The 27,953-nt window shown below is 49.7% G+C and overlaps 1 protein-coding gene and 2 pseudogenes across 1 annotated transcript in view; 2 read left to right on the forward strand and 1 right to left on the reverse strand.

Moving 5' to 3' along the window:
* Positions 1–1,042: 1,042 nt before the first annotated feature.
* LOC122546258 (U6atac minor spliceosomal RNA) lies at positions 1,043–1,138 on the forward strand (annotated as a pseudogene).
* Positions 1,139–1,250: 112 nt separating this feature from the next.
* LOC122546259 (U6atac minor spliceosomal RNA) lies at positions 1,251–1,300 on the forward strand (annotated as a pseudogene).
* A 25,220-nt stretch (positions 1,301–26,520) lies between these two features.
* ednraa (endothelin receptor type Aa) overlaps positions 26,521–27,953 on the reverse strand; it is a 55,227-nt gene continuing 53,794 nt past the window's right edge. Inside the window, exon 7 of the mRNA XM_087975183.1 lies at positions 26,521–27,633. Coding sequence (XP_087831309.1) covers positions 27,487–27,633 — 147 coding nt within the window. The 3' untranslated portion in view covers positions 26,521–27,486. The remainder of the gene's footprint in view (positions 27,634–27,953) is intronic.

Consider the following 27,953-nt stretch of genomic DNA (forward strand, 5'->3'; position numbering starts at 1 on the left):
TGAAAGGCTTAACAGACAATCAATTTTTCAATGTATAATTTCAGTTACATCACACTGCAAATTTTTGCTATAAATTCTGTGTTACGATCGAGCCCTCCACAGTCACCTGATGAAGGAGCGTCGCTCCGAAAGCTAGTGTGCTTCCAATTAAACCTGTTGGACTATAACCTGGTGTTGTGTGATTTTTAACTTTCCTGTTGTTAGCAAATGTAGCTTCCTCAATTGGGAAGGCAGGTTGCTTCAAGCGGTCTGGACCCATTAGACTGTACCTGGTAGACAGCAGCTGATGCAAAACTGTGTACTAACCAGAGCTTTAAGGAAGAAATCTGCCCTGCCTCCTGCTCACATCTTATATATCAACAGGTTTGTGAACATGCGTTTGTCTCAGCTTTGCTGAATAAGATTGTGACCATGAATGTAATTGGTGTTAATGAATATTCATAAGTACGAATGAATACATTACTGTCAGGCAGGCTAATCCATTTGAAAGTTTCTGAGAACTTGATATCAAAACTTTAACCTGCTTTTGGGAATCTGAAATATGTTCCATCTCCCACCCTGGTGCCCTGCAACAGGCACATCGAAGCTTTGGCACAGAATTTTCACTTCCTGATGAAGGGCCTTTGTGGCCGATTCTCCTGCTCCTCAGAGGCTGCCTGACCGGCTGTGCTTTTCCAGCACCACACTCTCGTCTCTGATCCCCAGCATCTGCAGGCCTCACTTTCTCCTAGAATTTTTACCTAACTGACCGTTTTGCAATGATGGGGGTAGGGGCCCTGATTGTTTGTTTGTGTGGTGGGATTTATCTTGACTTTGTAAAACACAACCACAATATTAAGATCCCATTTCTGTGTTTCCCAACCACTCAGACACTGTGGGTGTGGTGATGGTCTGTACTTGTCAGTCAAAGGATCTCTGCCTAAAGGATTCCTGGCAGATATCAAAAGTAGGTCCATTTTGTGTTCATCCCTGAGCTTGCTGTAAGTGGCAAGGCTATGTCCTTCAGTTGTCTGAGGTAAGTGAAGGATTGGACATTTTCTGCGTGTTGTATGAAAGGAGAGAATGTTAGCACACCCCTCGATAAGGATGGAAGGGGTCCTAGTGGCCTTAAACAACACCCAACACCCAACCACCTGATGAAGGAGCGTCGCTCCGAAAGCTAGTGCTTCCAAATAAACCTGTTGGACTATAACCTGGTGTTGGGTGATTTTTAACTTTGTACACCCCAGTCCAACACCGGCATCACCAAATCAACACACAAATGGTTAAGGCGTTGCCATCTACTTAGTGGCATCTAACCATGTCGAAGAACTGGAAGGGTGGATTAGTAAGTTTGCTGATGACACAGACTAGGTGACTGCTTTGCAGAACAACTGGGGCGACACAGTGGCTCAGTGGTTAGATTAGATTACTTACAGTGTGGAAACAGACCCTTCGGCCCAACAAGTCCACACTGACCCTCCAAAGAGCAACCCACCCAGACCCATTCCCCTACATTTACCCCTTACCTAACACTACGGGCAATTTAGCATGGCCAACTCACCTAACCTGCACATCTTTGTGACTGTGGGAGGAAACCGGAGCACCCGGAGGAAACCTACGCAGACACGGGGAGAATGTGCAAACTCCACACAGACAGTCGCCTGAGGCGGGAATTGAACCCGGGTCTCTGGCGCCGTGAGGCAGCAGTGCTAACCGCTGTGCCACCGTGCCACTTAGCAATGCTGCCTCACAGTGCCAGGGACCCGGGTTTGATTCCAGCCTCGGGTGACTGTCTGTGTGGAGTTTGCACATTCTCCCTGTGTCTGCGTGGGTTTCCTCCGGGTGTTCCGGTTTCCTCCCACAGTCACAAAGGTGTGCAGGCCAGGTGAATTGGCCATGCTAAATTGTCCGTAGTGTTCAGGGATGCTTAGGTTAGGTGTATTAGTCTGGGGTAAATGTAGAGCATAAGGGAATGGGTCTGGGTGGGTTACACTTCGGAAGGTCGGTGGGGACTTGTTGGGCCGAAGGGCCTGTTTCCACACTGTAGGGATTCTATATCTAACTACATTTTGTCCACGAGAATGACCCTGAGTTTCCAGTTGCCTGCCACTTGAACCCATCACTGTGTTCCCACATTAACGTCTCTGTCTCAGGCCTGCTGTAGTGTTCCTGTGATCCTAAGTGCAAGGTCAGAGAATAACACCGTATTTTCCACTTGGGGACCTGCAGCCTCGAGAACTCACAATCGCCTTCAATCACTGTAGAGGCTAATTCCATCCTTCCATAGTTTTCATCCACCCATACCTGGAATTAGAGTTACACAGCACAGAAAAACACCCTTCAATCCAGCTCGAATGCACTGATCAGGCATCCCAATCTGATCTAGTCCCACCTGCCAGTACCCGGCCAATATCCCTCTAAACCCTTCCTATCCATATACCCATCCAGATGCCTTTTTAATGTTGTAATTGTACCTACTTCCACCACATCCTCTGGCAGCTTGTTCCATACATACACCACCCTCTGTGTGAAAATGTTACCCCTCAGATCCTTTTTAAATCTTTCCCCTCTCAGCTTAAACCTATGCCTTCTAGTTCTGGACTCTCTCACCCCAGAGAAAGGATCTTGGCTATTTACCCTACCCATGCCCCTCATGATATTAGAAACCTTTAGAAGGTGGCCTCTCAGCCTCCAATGCTCCACAATCCAAAGATGTGCAGGTCAGGTGAATTGGCCATGCTAAATTGCCCATGGTGTTAGGTGCATTAGTCAGAGGGGAAAAGGGTCTGGGTGGGTTGCTCTTTGGAGGGTGGGTGTGGACTGGTTGGGCCGAAGGGCCTGTTTCCACACTGTAGGGAATCTAATCAAAAACAGCCTCAGACTATACAGACTCTCCATAGAACTGAAACTGGGTCCAGCTATGACATGAATTGCTATGAGTCTAGTCAGCCATTCTCACCTACTCCTGAACATATTATCACATTTTTAAAAGTTCATTTCTGGGGCGTGGGCATCGCTGGTTGGCCACCATTTTGATTGCATGTCCCTCGATACTCTTGAGAAGATGATGATGATGAGCTGCCTTCGCGAACCGCTGCAGTCCACCTGCTGTGGGTTGACCCACAATGCCATTAGGGAGGGAATTCCAGGATTTTGACCCAGCGACAGTGAAGGAACGGCAATAAATTTCCAAACCAGGATGGGGAGTGGCTTGAAGGTGGTGCTGTTCTCATGTATTTGCTGACCGTATCTGTATAGATCAAAATGGTTGTAAAGATTTGGAAGATACTGTTGAAGGATCTTTAGCAAATTTTTGCAGTGCATCTTGTATACACTGCTTCTACTGAGCATCAGGGGTAGAGTGAGTGGATGTTTGTGGATGTGGCACCAATCAAGGGGGCTGCTTTGTCCTGGATGGTGACAAACTTCTTGAGTGTTGTTGGAGCTGCCCCCATCCAGGCAAGTGGGGAGTGTTCCATCACACTCCTGACTTGGGCCTTACACTATCTGTAAGAGTGACCACTGCAGATCCTTGTGAAGACAAAGGCCGGCTTTCACATTGAGAATAACCACCATCATGTTTTAGTGGCACCATCGCTGTGATAAATGGGACCGACTTCAAACACATCAAGTGTTCAAACTGGGCATTCATAAGGCATTGCTGACCATCCATAGCAGCAGTATTATGCTCCAATACAATCTGCAACCTCATGGCCTGGCGTATATCCCATTAAACCATTACCATCAAACCAGGGTGGCATAGTGGCTCAGTGGTTAGCACTGCTGCCTCACAACACCAGGAACCAGGGTTCTATTCCAGCCTTGGGTGACTGTGCAAACTCCACACAGACATTCTCCCTATGTCTGCGTGGGTTTCCTCTGGGTGCTCCAGTTTCCTCCTACAATCCAAAGATGTGCAGGTTAGGTGAAATTGCCCGTAGTGTTCAGGGATGTGTAGGGTTGGTGCATTAGTTTTGGAGCAGTAAGTTTGGGGAATGGGTCTGGGTGGGTTACTCTTCGGAGGGTTGGTGTGGACTGGTTAGGCCGAAGGGCCCGCTTCCACACTGTAGGGATTCTATGATCTATGAACTGTGGGAAATCATGTTTCACATGTCTCACAAACTTGATTGAGTTCTTTGAAGAAGTAACAAAGTAGATTGATGAGGGCAGAGCGGTAGATGTGATCTATGTGGACTTCAGTAAGGCGTTCGACAAGGTCGGGAGACTGATTAGCAAGGTTAGATCACGCGGAATACAGGGAGAACTAGCCATTTGGATACAGAACTGGCTCAAAGGTAGAAGACAGAGGGTGGTGGTGGAGGGTTGTTTTTCAGACCGGAGGCCTGTGACCAGTGGAGTGCCACAAGGATTGGTGCTGGGCCCTCTACTTTTCATCATTTATATAAATGATTTGGATGCGAGCATAAGAGGTACAGTTAGTAAGCTTGCAGATGACACCAAAATTGGAGGTGTAGTGGACAGCGAAGAGGGTTACCTCAGATTACAACAGGATCTGGACCAGATGGGCCAATGGGCTGAGAAGTGGCAGATGGAGTTTAATTCAGATAAATGCGAGGTGCTGCATTTTGGGAAAGCAAATCTTAGCAGGACTTATACACTTAATGATAAGGTCCTAGGGAGTGTTGCTGAACAAAGAGACCTTGGAGTGCAGGTTCATAGCTCCTTGAAAGTGGAGTCGCAGGTAGATAGGATAGTGAAGGCGGCGTTTGGTATGCTTTCCTTTATTGGTCAGAGTTTTGAGTACAGGAGTTGGGAGGTCATGTTGCAGCTGTACAGGACGTTGGTTAGGCCACTGTTGGAATATTGCATGCAGTTCTGGTCTCCTTCCTATCGGAAAGATGTTGTGAAACTTGAAAGGTTTCTGAAAAGATTTACAAGGATGTTACCAAGGTTGGAGAATTTGAGCTACAGGGAGAAGCTGAACAGGCTGTGGCTGTATTCCCTGGAGCATTGGATGCTAAGGGGTGACCTTATAAAGGTTTATAAATCATGAGAGGCAGGGATAGGATTAATAGGCAAAGTCTTTTCCCTGGGGTGGGGAAGTCCAGAACTAGAGGGCATAGGTTTAGGGTGAGCGGGGAAAGATATAAAAGAGACCTAGGGGGCAACGTTTTCACGCAGAGGGTGGTAGTGTATGGAATGAGCTGCCAGAGGAAGTGGTGGAGGCTGGTACAATTGCAACATTTAAGAGGCATTTGGATGGGTATATGAATAGGAAGGGTTTGGAGGGATATGGGCCGGGTGCTGGCAGGTGGGACTAGATTGGGTTGGAATGTCTGGTTCTCATGGAGGAGATGGACCGAAGGGTCTGTTTCTGTGCTGTACATCTCTATGACTCTACGACTGTATAAAGCGATGTAAGGTGCCATAGATACTGCTACCCAACAGCACCTGCTCAGCAATAATTTGCTCAATGGCGTCCAGTTTGGGTTTCACCAGAGTCACTCAGCTCCTAACCTCAAACATGGACAAAAGAACAGAATTCCAGGGATGAGTAGAGAGTGACAACCCTCGACGTTAAGGCTGAATTCGACCAATTGTGGCATTAAGGAACCTGAGCAAAACCAATCCATGGCCATCTGGGGGCAAACTCTCCCCTGGTGGTTATATTGGAGTCATATTAGGCAGTTAGAAGATGGTGGTGGTTGTTGGAGGTCAGTCACCTCAGCTCCAGGACATACCTGCAGGAGGTCCTCAGGGTAGTGTCCTCGGCATAACCATTTTCAGCTGCTTCTTCAATGAATCCTCCCACTTCCTCCAGACCAAAGGGGTAGCCATGGGCACCTTTATGGGCCCCAGCTATGCCTGTCTCTTTGTTGGCTACATAGAACAGTACATCCTCCATAATTACACCGGCACCACTCCCCACCTCTTCCTCCGCTACATTGATGACTGCATTGGCGCCACCTCGTGCTCTCGCGAGGAGGTTGAGCAAAACATTCCACCCTGACCTTAAATTTACCTGGACCATCTCTGACACCTCCCTCCCCTTCCTGGACCTCTCCATCTCCATTAATGACGACTGACTTGACACCAACATTTTTTACAAACCCACCGACTCCCACAGCTACCTGGATTACACCTCTTCCCATCCTACCTCCTGCAAAAATGCCATCCCATATTCCCAATTCCTCCGCCTCCGCCGTATCTGCTCCCAGGAGGACCAGTTCCACCACAGAACACACCAGATGGCCTCCTTCTTTCGAGACCGCAATTTCCCTTCCCACGTGGTTAAAGATGCCCTCCAACGCATCTCGTCCACATCCCGCATCTCCGCCCTCAGACCCCTCCCCTCCAAACGTAACAAGGACAGAACGCCCCTGGTGCTCACCTTCCACCCTACCAACCTTCGCATAAACCAAATCATCCGCCGACATTTCCGCCACCTCCAAACGGACCCCACCACCAGGGATATATTTCCCTCCCCACCCCTTTCTGCCTTCCGCAAAGACTGTTCCCTCTGTGACTACCTGGTCAGGTCCACATCCCCCAACAACCCACTCTCCATCCTGACACTTTCCCCTGCCACCGCAGGAACTGTAAAACCTGCACCCACACCTCCTCCCTCACCTCTATCCAAGGCCCTAAAGGAGCCTTCCACATCCATCAAAGTTTTACCTGCACATCCACCAATATAATTTATTGTATCCGTTGTTCCCGATGTGGTCTCCTCTACGTTGGGGAGACTGGATGCCTCCTAGTAGAGCACTTTAGGGAACATCTCCGAGACACCCGCATAAATCAATCCTACCGCCCTGCGGCCCAACATTTCAACTTCCCCACCCACTCTGCCGAGGACATGGAGGTCCTGGGCCTCCTTCACCGCAGCTCCTTCACCACCCGAGGAGGAAGAACGCCTCATCTTCTGCCTTGGAACACTTCAACCCCAGGGCATCAATGTGGACTTCAACAGTTTCCTCATTTCCCCTCCCCCTACATTACCCCAGTTCAACCTTCCAACTCAGCACTGTCCCCAGGACCTGTCCTACCTGCCTATCTTCCTTTCCACTTATCCACTCCACTCTCCTCTCTGACCTATCACCTTCGACCCCATCCCCATTCACCTATTGTACTCTATGCTACCTTCTCCCCACCCCCACCCCCCTCCCCATCTATCTCTCCATTCTGCAGGCTTCCTGTCTCCATTCCTGATGAAGGGCTTGTGCCCGAAGCGTCGATTTTCCTGCTCCTCGGATGCTGCCTGACCTGCTGTGCTTTTCCAGCACCACTCTAATCCAGACTCCTCCTTCATCAATGACCTATTCCTTCCATTAAAAGGTCAGAAGAGGGGATTTTCACAGATAATTGTACAATGTTCAGCACCATTCATGATTCTTCAGATACTGAAGCAGTCTATGTTCAAGTGCAACAAGATATGGACAATCATGGGGAGAAAGTGAGGACTGCAGATGCTGGAGATCAGAGCTGAAAATGTATTGCTGGAAAAGCGCAGCAGGTCAGGCAGCATCCAAGGAACAGGAGAATCGACGTTTCGGGCATAAGGGCTTATGCCTGAAATGTCGATTCCCCTGTTCCTTGGATGCTGCCTGATCTTATGGACAATCATGGGGCAGGTAACTCCTAAGATCTGGACAATGTCTAGGCTTGGGCTGACAAGTGGCAAGCACCATTTATACCACCCAAATGCCAGGCAATGAACATCTCCAATAAGAGATAATCTAAACACTGCCTCTTGACATTCAATGGTGTTACCATCACTGAATCCCTTACTGCCAACATGCTGGCAGAAACTTATTGACGAGAAACTCACCTGGACTCACCATACAAATACCCTGACTACAAGAGCAGGTCAGAGTTTGGGGGAATGCTCCCCACTTGCCTTGATGGGTGCAGCTCCAAGAACAAAAATCCCGACACCATCCAGGACAAAGCAGCCCACTTGATTGTTATCCCATCCAGAATCATCCACTCCCTCTACTGCCAAACACTCAGTAGTAGCAGTGTGTACTATCTGCAAGATGCACTGCAGAAATTCACCGAAAGATCCTTAGACATCATCTTCCAAACCCATGACCACTGTCCTGTAGAAAGACAAGGGCAGCAGGCAGATAGGAACACCATCAACCTCAAGTTCCCCTGCAAGCCATTCACCATTCACTGACTTGGAAATAATTTGCTGTTCCTTCATTGTCAAAATTCTGAAGTTCCCTCCCTCATTATTATTATTTATCTCCCAATAGTAGAGGGACTACAATGGCTCAAGAAGGTCAGCTCACCACCACCTTCTCACGGGCAATAAATACTGACCAGCCAGCGATACCCATGTCCCATGTGTGAACTATAAAATGACCCCAAACTTCCAGTTGTCTGTCATTTCAACAGAGCACCATGTTCCCACTCCAACATGTCTGTCTTGGGCCTGCTGCAGTGCTCTCCCAAGGCTCAGCATAGGCTGGAAGAACAACACCTCATTTTCTTTGAATCTACAACTCTATAAGTCTGCAGCCTTCAGGACTCAATATTTCTCAGGCCTGAACACCACCTTCCTTGCACACCCCAACCTGTTATCACATGAGCTGGTTTCATCGCAGACACCCGCACCAAGCAACCCCACCGCCCCGTGGCTGAACATTTCAACTCCCCCTCCCACTCTGCCAAGGACATGCAGGTCCTGGGCCTCCTCCACCGCTGCTCCCTCACCACCAGACGCCTGGAGGAAGAACGCCTCATCTTCCGCCTCGGAACACTTCAACCCCAGGGCATCAATGTGGATTTCAACAGTTTTCTCATTTCCCCTTCCCCCACCTTACCCCAGTTCCAACCTTCCAGCTCAGCATCACCCTCACGACCTGTCCCACCTGCCTATCTTCCTTCCCACCCATCTCTTCCACTCTCCTCTCTGACCTATCACCTTTACCTCCACCTCCATCTACCTGTTGTACTCTTTGCTACCTTCTCCCCACCCCCATCCCCCCCCTTCCATTTATCTCTCCACCCCCAAGGCTCCCAGCCTCATTCCTGATGAAGTGCTTTGGCCCGAAACATCGATTTTCCTGCTCCTCGGATGCTGCCTGACCGGCTGTGCTTTTCCAGCACCACTCTGATCTAGACTGCTTTCAGCACAGCCAATCCATTCTGACCTATTAATGATCGCCGTTCTCAGCTTATCCCCTTCCCTGGCACCCCATTCTTTGTTGGCCTCATTACTGTTTTCTCTCTCTTGGCTCCATCTCCACCTCTACTCCTCTGCCACCACCATCCCCCACGCACAATCCCATGTTCTCGGCATATTTTCAGCCTTTCTCTCAGATGCTAGTATTCTGACTGAAGTGTCACTGGACCCAAAATATTGACTCTGCTTTCTCTTTGTAGATGCTGCCAGACATGTCAAGTTTCTCCAGCAGCTCCTGTTTTTGTGCTAAGACAAGCTTTGTCATCATTTATCAAATATATTTTTGAATATAACTTCTTGAAAACTCAATAAATAAAAGTTAAGCCGTCACTGCGCAAATACATTTATGCTAAACAGCTGGATTGGTATCCTAGCTTCTGGATAATTGGCACAGGGGTGGGAGGGCTTTTGTTATTTTAACAAACTGACAAGTGTGGTTTGGTCTCAGGGTCAAATAAAACTGCTCTGATTAGTGCGAATACACACACACACACTGCACACACACACTGCACACACATACACTGCACACACACACACTACACACACTGCACACACACACACTACACACACACACTGCACACACACACTGCACACACATACACACAGCACACACACACACTGCACACACACTGCACACACACACACACATGCAGCCACACACACAGACGCACCCACACACACATCACACACACACTGCACACACACAGCCACACACACACAGCCACACACACACACCACACACACACACACGCACACAACCACACACACACTGCACACACTGCACACACATGCAGCCACACGCACAGACGCACCCACACACACACATCATGCACACACACAAACACACTGCACACACACAAACACACTGCACACACACTGCACACACTCTACACACACATATACACACACAAACACACTGCACGCACACACATTGCACACAGACACATACAAACACACTGCACACACACATACACGCACACGCACTCACAAACACACTGCACACAGACACATTGCACACAGTCACATGCACACACACAAACACATTGCACACAAACACATACAAGCACACTGCACACACACACACAAACACACTGCATACACACACACACAACACACTGCACACACATACACGCACACACAAACACACTGCACGCACAATCGCATTGCACACAGACACATACAAACACACTGCACACACATGCACACACAAACACACTGCACACACACACTCACACACACACAAACACACTGCACACACACACACAAACACACTGCACACACGTACACGCACACACACACAAACACACTGCACACACACAAACACACTGCACACACACAAACACATTGCACACGGACACATACAAGCACACTGCATACGCACACACAAACACACTGCACACATACACACATACCCGCACACACACACACTGCATGCACACACACACATACACGCACACACATAAACACACTGCACACACACGCATACATGCACACACACTGCACACACACACAAACACATTGCATACAGACACATACAAGCACACTGCACACACGCATACATGCACACACAAACACACTGCACACACACACATACACGCACACACAAACACACTGCATGCACACACACACATACACGCACACACACTGCACACACACACATACACACACACACACAAACACACTGCATGCACACACACAAATACACTGCACACACACATTCACGCACATGTACACACAAACACACTGCACGCACACATTGCACACACATACACACACAAATACACACACAGCCACACACACACTGCACACTCTGCAAACACACCACACAAAAACACACCACACACTGCACACACGCAAACACATTGCACATAGGCACATACGAACACACTGCACACACACACACACACACACACACACACACATTGCACACAGACACATAAAAATACACTGCACACACACACATATACACACACACACACACAAGCACACTGCACGCACACAAACACACTGCACACACACACACACACACCGCACACACACACACTGCACACACAGACATGCACACACACACAAACACAAACACATTGCACACACACAAACACACTGCACGCACACAAACACACTGCACACAGACACATACAAGCACACGCACACACACTGCACACACAGACACGCACACACACACAAACACACTGCACACACAAACACATTGCACACAGGCACATACAAACACACTGCACACACACATACACGCACACGCACACACACACATTGCACACAGACATGTACAAACACACTGCACACACACATACACGGACACGCAAACACAAACATACTGCACACTCACAAACATACTGCACACACACAAACACACTGCACACACACATACACGCACACACAAACACACTGCACACACATGCATACACGCACACGCACACACAAACACAATGCACACAGACACATACAAGCACACTGCACACACACACATACACGCACACACACATTGCACACAAACACATACAAACACACTGCACACACACGCATACACGCACACACACACACAAACACACTGCACACACGCAAACACATCGCACACAGACACATACAAACACACTGCACACACACATACATGCATATGCACACACAAACACACTGCACGCACACAAACACACTGCACACAGACACATACAATCACACTGCACACACACACACATACACGCACACGCACACAGACACATACAAACACACTGCACACACACGCATACACGCACACGCACACACAAACACATTGCACACACACATATACGCACACGCACACACAAACACACTGCACACACACACATTGCACACAGACACATACAAACACACTGCACACACACACACATACAGGCACATGCACGCACACTGCACACACATTCATGCGCACGCACACACACAAACACACTGCACACACACAAACACATTGCACACACACACATACAAGCACACTGCACGACCACACACACATGCACGCACACACAAACACACTGCACACACACAAACATATTGCACACAGACACATACAAGCACACTGCACACACACACATACATGCACACACAAACACACTGCACACACACACATACACGCACACAAACATACTGCACGTACACACACAGCACGGGTACACACACAAACACGCACACACTGCACACACATACACGCACACACACACACACTGCACACTCTGCACACACACCACACAAAAACACACCACACACTGCACACACACACATGCAGCCACACACACAGACGCACCCACACACACATCACACACACACTGCACACACACAGCCACACACACACAGCCACACACACACACCACACACACACACACGCACACAACCACACACACACTGCACACACTGCACACACATGCAGCCACACACACAGACGCACCCACACACACAAACATACTGCACACACACTGCACACACTCTACACACACATATATACACACACAAACCCACTGCACGCACACACATTGCACACAGACACATACAAACACACTGTACACACACATACACGCACACATACACGCACACACACTCAGAAACACACTGCACACAGACACATTGCACACAGTCACATGCACACACACACACAAACACACTGCACACACACAAACACATTGCACACAAACACATACAAGCACACTGCACACACACACGCACACACACGCAAACACACTGCATACACACACACACACAAACACACTGCACACACATACACGCACACACAAACACACTGCACACACATACACGCACACACAAACACACTGCACACACAATCGCATTGCACACAGACACATACAAACACACTGCACACACATACACACACAAACACACTGCATACTCACACACACACAAACACACTGCACACACAAACACACACACAAACACACTGCACACACATACACGCACACACACACAAACACACTGCACACACACAAACACACTGCACACACACAAACACATTGCACACGGACACATACAAGCACACTGCACACACACACATACACGCACACACATAAACACACTGCACACACACGCATACATGCACACACACTGCACACACACACAAACACATTGCATACAGACACATACAAGCACACTGCACACACGCATACATGCACACACAAACACACTGCACACACACACATACACGCACACACAAACACACTGCATGCACACACACACATACACGCACACACACTGCACACACATACATACACACACACACAAACACACTGCATGCACACACACAAATACACTGCACACACACATTCATGCACATGTACACACAAACACACCGCACGCACACATTGCACACACATACACACACAAATACACACACAGCCACACACACACACACACACTGCACACTCTGCAAACACACCACACAAAAACACACCACACACTGCACACACACAAACACATTGCACACAGGCACATACGAACACACTGCACACACACACACACACATTGCACACAGACACATAAAAACACACTGCACACACACACATATACACACACAAGCACACTGCACGCACACAAACACACTGCACACACACACACTGCACACACAGACATGCACGCACACACACACACACACACAAACACACTGCACACACACAAACACATTGCACACAGGCACATACAAACACACTGCATACACACACACACACATTGCACACAGACACATACAAACACACTGCACACACACATACATGTACACGCAAACACAAACATACTGCACACACACAAACACACTGCACACACACAAACACACTGCACACAGACACATACAAGCACACGCACACACACTGCACACACAGACACGCACACGCACACACACACAAACACACTGCACACACACAAACACATTGCACACAGGCACATACAAACACACTGCACACACACACATACACGCACACGCACACACACACATTGCACACAGACACGTACAAACACACTGCACACACACATACACGTACACGCAAACACAAACATACTGCACACTCACAAACATACTGCACACACACAAACACACTGCACACACACATACACGCACACGCACACACAAACACACTGCACACTGCACACACGCAAACACATTGCACACAGACACATACAAACACACTGCACACACACATACATGCATATGCACACACAAACACACTGCACGCGCACACACACACTGCACACAGACACATACAAACACACTGCACACACACATACATGCATATGCACACACAAACACACTGCACGCACACAAACACACTGCACACAGACACATACAAGCACACTGCACACACACACACATACACGCATACACGCACACGCACACACAAACACAATGCACACAGACACATACAAGCACACTGCACACACACACATACACGCACACACACACATTGCACACAAACACATACAAACACACTGCACACACACATACACGCACACGCACACACAAACCCACTGCACACACGCAAACACATTGCACACAGACACATACAAACACACTGCACACACACATACATGCATATGCACACACAAACACACTGCACGCGCACACACACACTGCACACAGACACATACAAACACACTGCACACACACATACATGCATATGCACACACAAACACACTGCACGCACACAAACACACTGCACACAGACACATACAAGCACACTGCACACACACACACATACACGCACACGCACACAGACACATACAAACACACTGCACACACAAACACATTGCACACACACATATACGCACACGCACACACAAACACACTGCACGCACACACATACAAACACACTGCACACACACACACATACAGGCACATGCACGCACACTGCACACACAGACACGCGCACGCACATACACAAACACACTGCACACACACAAACACATTGCACACACACACACACATACAAGCACACTGCACGACCACACACACATGCACGCACACACAAACACACTGCACACACACAAACACATTGCACACAGACACATACAAGCACACTGCACACACACACATACATGCACACACAAACACACTGCACACACACATACACGCACACAAACATACTGCACGTACACACACACATACACGCACACACACAAACACGCACACACTGCACACACATACAGTCACACACACACACTGCACACTCTGCACACACCACACAAAAACACACCACACACTGCACACACACATGCAGCCACACACACAGACGCACCCACACACACATCACACACACACACAGCCACACACACACACTACACACACACACACACGCACACAACCACACACACACTGCACACACTGCACACACATGCAGCCACACGCACAGACGCACCCATACACACACATCATGCACACACACAAACACACTGCACACACACAAACATACTGCACACACACTGCACACACTCAACACACACACATATACACACACAAACACACTGCACGCACACACATTGCACACAGACACATACAAACACACTGCACACACACATACACGCACACATACACGCACACGCACTCACAAACACACTGCACACAGACACATTGCACACAGTCACATGCACACACACACAAACACACTGCACACACACAAACACATTGCACACAAACACATACAAGCACACGCACACACACTGCACACACAGACACGCACACGCACACACACACAAACACACTGCACACACACAAACACATTGCACACAGGCACATACAAACACACTGCACACACACACATACACGCACACGCACACACACACATTGCACACAGACACGTACAAACACACTGCACACACACATACACGTACACGCAAACACAAACATACTGCACACTCACAAACATACTGCACACACACAAATACACTGCACACACACATACACGCACACGCACACACAAACACACTGCACACACACGCATACACGCACACGCACACACAAACACAATGCACACAGACACATACAAGCACACTGCACACACACACATACACGCACACACACACATTGCATACAAACACATACAAACACACTGCACACACACATACACGCACACGCACACACAAACACACTGCACACACGCAAACACATTGCACACAGACACATACAAACACACTGCACACACACATACATGCATATGCACACACAAACACACTGCACGCACACGAACACACTGCACACAGACACATACAAGCACACTGCACACACATGCATACACGCACACGCACACACAAACACATTGCACACACACATGTACGCACACACAAACACACTGCACACACACACATTGCACACAGACACATACAAACACACTGCACACACACACACACATACAGGCACATGCACGCACACTGCACACACAGACACGCGCACGCACACACAAACACACTGCACACACACAAACACATTGCACACACACACATACAAGCACACTGCCCGACCACACACACATGCACGCACACACAAACACACTGTACACACACATACACGCACACACACTGCATGCACACACACACATCCACGCACACACAAACACACTGCACACACACGCATACATGCACACACACTGCACACACACAAACACATTGCACACAGACACATACAAGCACACTGCACACACACACATACATGCACACACAAACACACTGCACACACACACATACACGCACACAAACATACTGCACGTACACACACAGCACGCGTACACACACAAACACGCACACACTGCACACACACATACAGTCACACACACACACTGCACACTCTGCACACACACCACACAAAAACACACCACACACTGCACACACACACATGCAGCCACACACACAGACGCACCCACACACACATCACACACAAACACTGCACACACACACATTGCACACAGACACATACAAACACAGTGCACACACACACACATACAGGCACATGCACGCACACTGCACACACAGACACGCGCACGCACACACAAACACACTGCACGCACACAAACACATTGCACACACACACATACAAGCACACTGCACGACCACACACACATGCACGCACACACAAACACACTGCACACACACATACACGCACACACACACTGCATGCACACACACACATCCACGCACACACAAACACACTGCACACACACGCATACATGCACACACACTGCACACACACAAACACATTGCACACAGACACATACAAGCACACTGCACACACACACATACATGCACACACAAACACACTGCACACACACACAAAAACGCACACAAACATACTGCACGTACACACACAGCACGCGTACACACACAAACACGCACACACTGCACACACACATACAGTTACACACACACTGCACACTCTGCACACACACCACACAAAAACACACCACACACTGCACACACACACATGCAGCCACACACACACTACACACACACTGCACACACACACACACATGCAGCCACACACACAGACGCACCCAAACACACACATCATGCACACACACATTGCACACAGACACATACAAACACACTGCACACAGACACATTGCACACAGTCACATGCACACACACACAAACACACTGCACACACACAAACACATTGCACACAAACACATACAAGCACACTGCACACACACATGCACACACACACAAACACGCTGCATACACACACACAAACACACTGCACACATACAAGCACACTGCACACACACATGCACACACACACAAACACGCTGCATACACACACACAAACACACTGCACACACAATCGCATTGCACACAGACACATACAAACACACTGCACACACATGCACACACAAACACACTGAACACGCACACACACACTGCACACACACACACACACACACACACAAACACACTGCACACACACAAACACACTGCACACACACAAACACATTGCACATGGACACATACAAGCACACTATACACACATACACGCACACACAAACACACTGCACACACACACACATACCCGCACACACACACACTGCATGCACACACACACTTACACACACAAACACACTGCACACGCACACACACACAAACACACTGTACACACACAAACACACTGCTCACACACAAACACATTGCACACGGACACATACAAGCACACCATACACACACATACACGCACACACAAACACACTGCACACACACACATACACGCACACACAAACACACTGCACACACACGCATACATGCACACACACTGCACACACACAAACACATTGCATACAGACACATACAAGCACACTGCACACACATGCATACACGCACACACAAACACACTGCACACACACACATACACACACACACACAAACACACTGCATGCACACACACACACATACACGCACACACTGCACACATGCATACATGCACACCCAAACACACTGCACACACACACATACACACACACACAAACACACTGCATGCACACATACACAAATACACTGCACACACACACGCACGGAAATGTACACACAAACACACTGCACGCACACTGCACACACATGCACACACAAATACACACACAGCCACACACACACACTGCACACTCTGCAAACACACCACACAAAAACACACTGCACACACTGCACACACTCACATGCAGCCACACACACAGACACACCCACACACACATCACACACACACACTGCACACACACAAACACAGTGCACACACATATACACACACACAAACACACTGCACGCACACACACATTGCACACAGACACACACTGCACACACACATACGCACACATACACGCACACATACACGCACACGCACACACAAACACACTGCACACACACACATTGCACACAGACACATACACGCACACACAAACACACTGCACACACACACATTGCACACAGACACATACACGCACACACACACAAAAACACTGCACACACAAACACATTGCACACAGACACATACAAACACACTGCACACACACACACAAACATACTGCACACACATACATGCACACACACACACAAACACACTGCACACATATATGCACACACAAACACACTGCACACACACACATACAAACGTACTGCATGCACACACACACAGCGCGCACACACACAAACACACTGCACACACACACAAACACACTGCTTGCACACACTCAGTGTGCACACACACAAATACACTGCACACACACGCATACATGCACACACACAAACATACTGCACACACATACATGCACACACACACACAAACACACTGCACACATATATGCACACACAAACACACTGCACACACACACATACAAACGTACTGCATGCACACACACACAGCGCGCACACACACAAACACACTGCACACACACACAAACACACTGCATGCACACACTCAGTGTGCACACACACAAATACACTGCACACACACGCATACATGCACACACACAAACACACTGCACACACACATACACGCACATGCACACACAAACACACTGCACGCGCACACACACAAACACGCATACACTGCACACACACAAGCACACACAGCCACACACACTGCACACTCTGCACACACACACCACACAAAAACACACCACACACTACACACACACACATGCAGCCACACACACAGCCGCATCCACACACACATCACACTGCACACACACAGCCACACACATACACACACACCACACACACACACACAGCCACACACATACACACACACCACACACATACACACACACAGCCACACACACACACACCACACATACACACACCACACATATGCACACTGCACACACACACCCATACACACATCACACACACTGCACACACTGCACAAACACACACAGCCACAAACACACACTGCACACACACACACACATGGCCACAAACACACACAGCCACAGCCACACACACAGACAGAAGCACACTGCACACACACACAAGACATTGCACACAGACACACACAAACACACTGCACACACACATACATGCACATGCACACACAAACACACTGCACACACACACAAACACACTGCATGCACACACTCAGTGCGCACACACACAAATACACTGCACACACACGCATACATGCACACACACAAACACACTGCACACACACATACACGCACATGCACACACAAACACACTGCACGCGCACACACACAAACACGCATACACTGCACAACACAAACACACACAGCCACACACACACTGCACACTCTGCACACACACACCACACAAAAACACACCACACACTACACACACACACATATGCAGCCACACAAACAGACGCATCCACACACACATCACACTGCACACACACAGCCACACACATACACACACACCACACACACACACACACACAGCCACACACATACACACACACCACACACATACACACACACACACACCACACATACACACACCACACATATGCACACTGCACACACACCACACATATGCACACAGACACACACAAGCACACTGCACAAACACACACAACCACAAACACACACACAGACAGAAGCACACTGCACACACACACAAGACATTGCACACAGACACACACAAACACACTGCACACACACATACATGCACATGCACACACAAACACACTGCACACACACCACACATATGCACACAGACACACACAAACACACTGTACACACACCACACATATGCACACAGACACACACAAGCACACTGCACACACACACATACATACACACACAAACACATTGCATACACTGCACATACACACACATGCACACGCACCCACACGCTGCACACACAGCACACACACACACACACACACAGATACACACACAGAAATGAATACAGAAAACAGATTTTACTGATTTCAATCTCTGGTACAGAATGTTAAACATTTTCCACACAAATTCCTGAGCTCAGTTAAATTTTTGGATAAAGTTTTGAAGTTTCTTGCAGAGGGGGAAAGAAACTAACGTAAGGACAACATGTGAGTGGAGTTTGTTGGCATGCTTTCCAGCTGGGCTGGTGAATGATGCATGCTGATAGCAAGTTCAAGTAAATTCAGGCTTTGCTGAGACCAGACCTGGAATATAGTGTGCTAATTCTGGTTTACTTACCAAGAGTCAAGATGGTGGCAGAGTAAGATGCTCCAGACAGATGCCCATTGGCTCCAGCTGTTCGTTTTACTTTGTCCTTGTTCTTGATTTTATAATTTTAACTTTAATGCACCAGCAGCGAATGGAGGAGACCGGAGTTGTGGAGAGTCATGGATGTGATTCCCAGACCAGGCCAGTGTGGGGACAGTGTATCCCAGGCCAGGCCAGTGTGGGGACAGTGTATCCCAGGCCAGGCCAGTGTGGGGACAGTGTATCCCAGGCCAGGCCAGTGTGGGGACAGTGTATCCCAGGCCAGGCCAGTGTGGGGACAGTGTATCCCAGGCCAGGCCAGTGTGGGGACAGTGTATCCCAGGCCAGGCCAGTGTGGGGACAGTGTATCCCAGGCCAGACCAGCTTGGGGACAGTGTAATCCAGGACAGGCCAGCATGGGGACAGTGTATCCCAAACCAGGCCAGAGTGTGGATGGGTGTATCCCAGGCCAGGGCAGCGTGGGGATGGTGTATCCCAGGCCAGGGCAGCGTGGGGTCAGTGTATCCCAGGCCAGGCCAGTGTGGGGGCGATGTATCCCAGACCAGGCCAGCTTGGGGGCGGTGTATCCCAGGCCAGGGCAGACCAGCTTGGGGACAGTGTATCCCAGGCCAGGTCAGTGTGGGGGCGGTCTATCCCAGGCCAGGGCAGCGTGGGGGCGGTGTATCCCAGACCAGGCCAGTGTGGGGACAGTGTATCCCAGACCAGGCCAGTGTGGGGACGGTCTATCCCAGGCCAGGGCAGTGTGGGGACGGTGTATCCCAGACCAGGTCAGTGTGGGGACAGTGTATCCCAGACCAGGCCAGTGTGGGGACAGTGTATCCCAGACCAGGCCAGTGTGGGGACAGTGTATCCCAGGCCAGGGCAGCGTGGGGGCGGTGTATCCCAGACCAGGCCAGTGTGGGGACAGTGTATCCCAGGCCAGGGCAGCGTGGGGGCGGTGTATCCCAGACCAGGCCAGTGTGGGGACAGTGTATCCCAGACCAGGCCAGTGTGGGGACAGTGTATCCCAGACCAGGCCAGTGTGGGGGCGGTCTATCCCAGGCCAGGGCAGCGTGGGGACAGTGTATCCCAGGCCAGGCCAGTGTGGTGACCGTGTATCCCAGGCTAGGCCAGTGTGGTGACCGTGTATCCCAGGCCAGGCCAGCGTGCAGACAGTTTATCCCAGGCCAGGCCAGTGTGGGGACAGTTTATCCCTGGCCAGGCCAGTGTGGGCGCGGTCTATCCCAGGCCAGGGCAGCGTGGGGACAGTGTATCCCAGGCCAGGCCAGTGTGGAGGTGGTGTACCCCAGGCCAGGCCAGGCCAATGTATCCCAGGCCATTGTGGGGACGGTGTATCCCAGGCCAGGCCAGTGTGGGGTCAGTGTATCCCAGGTCAGGCCAGTGTGGGGACGGTGTATCCCAGGCCAGGCCAGTGTGGGGTCAGTGTATCCCGGGCCAGGCGATTGTGGGGACGGTGTATCCCAGGCCAGGCCAGTGTGGGGACGGTGTATCCCAGGCCAGGCCAGTGTTGGGACAGTGTATCCCAGCCAGGCCAGTGTGGGGACGGTGTATCCCAGGCCAGGGCATCGTGGGGATGGTGTACCCCAGGCCAGGTCAGCGTGGGGACGGTGTATCCCAGGCCAGGCCAGCGTGGGGTCAGTGTATCCCAGACCAGGCCAGCGTGGGGTCAGTGTATCCCAGACCAGGCTAGTGTGGGGGCCGTATATCCAAGGCCAGGTCAGCGTGGGGATGGTGTATCCCGGGCCAGGGCAGCGTGGGGTCAGTGTATCCCAGGCCAGGCCAGTGTAGGGACGGTGTATCCCAGGCCACGCAAGTGCGGGATTGGTGTATCCCAGGACAGGCCAGCGTGCGGACGGTTTATTCCAGGCCAGGCCAGCGTGGGGTCAGTGTATCCCAGGTCAGGCCAGTATGGGGAAGTATATCCCAGGCCAGGCCATTTTAGGGACGGTGTATCCTGGGCCAGGCGATTGTGGGGTCGGTGTATCCCAGGCCAGGCCAATGTAGGGACGGTGTATCCCAGGCCAGGCCATTTTAGGAACGGTATATCCCGGGCCAGGCGATTTTGGGGACAGTGTATCCCAGGCCAGGCCATTGTGGGGACGGTATATCCCAGGCCAGGCCAGCGTGGGGGCGGGGTATCCTAGGCAGGCCAGTGTAGGGACAGTGTATCCCAGGCCAGGCCATTGTGGGGACAGTGTATCCCAGGCCAGGGCAGTGTAGGTACAGTGTATCCCAGGCCAGGCCATTGTGAGGACAGTGTATCCCAAGGCAGGCCAGTGTGGGTGCGGTGTATCCCAGGCCAGGCCTGCATGGGGACGGTGTGTCCCAGGCCTGCATGGGGACGGTGTGTCCCAGGCCAGCGTCGTGGCGGTGTATCCCAGGCCAGGCCAGCATGGGGACAGTGTATCCCAGGCCAGGCCAACGTGGGGACAGTGTATCCCAGACCAGGCCAGTGTGGGGACGGTGTATGCCCAGCCAGGCCAGTGTGGGGACGGTGTATCCCAGGCCAGGGCAGCGTGTGGTCAGTGTATCCCAGGCCAGGCCAGTGTGGGGACGGTGTATCCCAGGCCAGGGCAGCGTGTGGTCAGTGTATCCCAGGCCAGGCCAGTGTGGGGACGGTGTATCCCAGGCCAGGCCAATGTGGGGACAGTGTATCCCAGGACAGGGCAGCAAGGGGTCAGTGTATCCCAGGCCAGGCCATTGTGTGGATGGTGTATCCTCGGCCAGGACAGCGTGGGGTCAGTGTATCCTAGGCCAGGCCATTGTGTGGATGGTGTATCCCAGGCCAGGGCAGCGTGGGGTCAGTGTATCCCAGGCCAGGTCATTGTGGGGACGGTATATCCCAGGCCAGGCCAGTGTGGGATGGTGTATCCCAGGCCAGGGCAATGTGGGGACGGTGTATCCCAGGCCAGGCCAGTGTGGGGACAGTGTATCCCAGGCCAGGCCCGCGTGGGGACAGTGTAAACCAGGCCAGGCCAGTGTGGGGACAGTGTATCCCAGGCCAGGCCCGCGTGGGGACAGTGTAAACCAGGCCAGGCCAGTGTGGGGACAGTGTATCCCAGGCCAGGCCCGCGTGGGGACAGTGTAAACCAGGCCAGGCCAGCGTGGGGACAGTGTATCCCAGACCAGGCCAGTGTGGGGACAGTGTATCCCAGGCCAGACCCGCGTGGGGACAGTGTAAACCAGGCCAGGCCAGCGTGGGGACAGTGTATCCCAGACCAGGCCAGCGTGGGGACAGTGTATCCCAGACCAGGCCAGTGTGGGGACAGTGTATCCCAGGCCAGGCCAACATGGGGACAGTGTCTCCCAAGCCAGGTCAGTGTGGGGACGGTGTATGCCAGGCCAGGCCTGCGTGGGGACGGTGTATCCCAGGCCAGGCCAGTGTGTGGACCGTGTATCCCAGGCCAGGCCAGCATGGGGTCAGTGTATCCCAGGCCAGGCCAGTGTGTGGACCGTGTATCCCAGACCAGGCCAGTGTGTGGACCGTGTATCCCAGGCCAGGCCAGCATGGGGTCAGTGTATCCCAGGCCAGGCCAGTGTGTGGACCCTGTATCCCAGACCAGGCCAGCATGGGGACAGTGTATCCCAGGCCAGGCCAATGTGTGGACGGTGTATACCAGGCCAGACCAGTGTGGGGATAGTGTATCCCAGGCCAGGCCAACGTGGGGACTGTGTATCCCAGGTCAGGCCAGCATGGGGACGGGTTTATCCCTGGCCAGGCCAGCGTGGGGGTGTTGTATGCCAGGCCAGGCCAGCGTGGGGGCGGTGTATCCCAGGCCAGGGCAGCGTGGGGGACGGTGTATCCCAGGCCAGGGCAGCGTGGGGGCGCTGTATGCCAGGCCAGTGTGGGGACGGTGTATCCCAGGCCAGTGTGGGGGTGGCAAATCCAGACGAGTCCCAGAAGCGATTCCCAGACCCGGCTGGCACAGGGGTGGCCTCTCCTGGAGACGAGACCCTTCGGGACTGGAAGCCAGGCCTTGCTGCACTGATGTTAAACAGGTCACACAAAGTTTTCAGGCCTGATCCAATTTCTCCCTCAAATTGTCCACAGTTAGTCACACAGAAAACATTCTCTCATGTTAGTGGGTTCATCTCTAAAATTTAATAGAAAATTGGAAGAGAATGAGATGTTCTGGATGTAGGTTTGTTCGCTGAGCTGGAAGGTTCATTTTTAGACGTTTCGTTACCCTACTAGGTAACATCTTCAGTGAGCCTCTGGGCGAAACACTGCTGATGTTTCCTGCTTTCTATTTATATGTTCGGGTTTCTTTGGGTTGGTGATGTAATTTCCTGTGGTGACATCATTTCCTGTGGTGATGTCATTTCCTGTTCTTTTTCTCAGGGGCGGTAAATGGGGTCCAAGTCAATGTGTTTGTTGATAGAGTTCCGGTTGGTTTGTCCTAGGATGGATGTGTTGTCCCAGTCGAAGTTATGTCCTTCCTTATCTGTATGTAAGGACACTACTGAGAGAGGGTCATCAACTAGCCACAAAACAACATGACCCAACTTCGACTGGGACAACACATCCATCCTAGGACAAGCCAAACAGAGACATGCACGAGAATTCCTAGAAGCATGGCATTCCAACTGGAACTCTATCAACAAACATATTGACTTGGATCCCATTTACTACCCCCTGAGAAAAATAATAAGAAATGACATCACCACAGGAAATGATGTCACCAACCCAAAGAAACCCAAACATAAAGATAGAAAGCAGGAAACATCAGCAATGCTTTGCCCGGAGTCCTACTGAAGATGTTACCTAGTATGGTGACGAAACATCTGAAAATGAACCTTCCATCTTAGCGAGCAAATCTACATCCAGAACCTCAATCTGAGCCACAAATCTTCTCAAAACTCACTAGAATGAGATATTATTTTAATCGTGCAGTGCACAATAGCTGTGAACATGTTGGAATCATTAATGCTTTTGGCTGATGTGGAGATAAAATGTCTGAACATCAAATTCACCCAGGTAAGTATGTGGAAAGTTTAATTTCTCTGTGAAGTGACCCATTGCTGTGATAATATTTGGGTATTTGGAATTTCAAACTGAACCAGATGTACTATAGTCAACATCTATGACACAACTGCAAGAACATACTGGTTACAGATGGCATATAAAATATGTTGAAACAGATTTTATGTATTTGTTTATCGTATTGCATTAAATACTCAAACACCAATTCAACAAAATTATGGAAAAGAAGAATCATTCTTGCTTTTATTGCATTGTGGTGGAGGTAGGGGATTCATTACATGTACACAAGTCAGAACTCATCTGAGACATGCTCATTGGATAGACCCTGTAATATGCATAATTTATAAACAAAACTTTGATGTGGCATTTCTATTCTTTTGATTATACTGCTACTGAGGACGTTATATTGTTATGTACATTTATGTGACATTTCTAGAAACTGACAATAATTATGTCCATTCAAATAATACAGAAATAATCACCATTCATAATATATAAAATGGAAAGGATACATATCCTCTAAAACTAATCATAATAGGCATCTATAGTTTTGTAGAAGTGATGAGAATGGATGATTCTTTCCTTTTACAGAGACTACAGTATTAAACAAGACTTTATTATTTTGCATTACCTCTTGTTAGCCAATAATGAAATTGACTTGATTTGAATTGTTGAACCTGTCCTGCTGAAGTACTTGAAATGTTCACACGAAATTATCACTGTACTCCCTTTAGATAAATAGGGATTTATATACTGAATACATTTGTGAAACAGGTTTTTCTTCTTGGGTTCTAGTATCTAAGAGCCTACTGACATATGTGAAATATCAGAAAACTTACCCAGTCGTTTTGCTTTAAACAGAATGTGGATAAAAGTCTACAGTGGGCCCTAAGGACGTTTCAAGATAATAATCCATACAGATACTCAACCCAGTGTTTTCAAACATTGTCTGTTGATACTCACAAATTAAAAAATTCAACGCTGGTATATGACCAACTCTTTGCCACAGGTAATCAAAGCCTTTGGAATCTCAAAATAATTCTAAAATGATAAGTTCTAGTCACAGTCCACCCTGTCTTCAGTTCTCCCACATCAGAGGGCATCATTGATACAGTTTCAGACATGGAGGAGGATGCGAGCTCTGCTGATGCTGTCCCATCATCGAATGGAACTTTCTCCTTTCAGTTCATACTGTCCTTTCGGCTGCTACGATCACCTGGGTTATTGGATTCCTGGTTTTTCCAGTGCAAACTTACATGTTTGGAGGTGTCATTCATCGGCATCACATTCATGAGAGCCTGGCTCTGGCAACAGCAGCACAAACAGGACTGAAAGACATATAGATAATTAACATACTAGCTTTCTACGTGTCCTGTGAGCAGATGCATTGATGGTCAATCACTGAGATAAAAGGCACAGTACAATGTCATATTATTGTGTACATTTTGAGGAACATACCATAATAAAGGCAACATACCATAATAATGTAATGTAGGGTTGGTGTCTGGGTGACCTGAAGTGGACAGCTCATTGCACACCAGAATTGTTAAGGTCATTGGATGAGAGTGAGAATGGGGCAGGGGCTAAATGCCATGAGGAATCATTTGATAAGAGCTGCTGAAGCAATCATGGTCGCGAGAGGGAAACT

Source organism: Chiloscyllium plagiosum, unplaced genomic scaffold, assembly GCF_037043375.1.
Source record: "Chiloscyllium plagiosum isolate Xiang-an unplaced genomic scaffold, Cpla_swu_hap1 HiC_scaffold_1, whole genome shotgun sequence".
NCBI lineage: Eukaryota > Metazoa > Chordata > Chondrichthyes > Orectolobiformes > Hemiscylliidae > Chiloscyllium > Chiloscyllium plagiosum.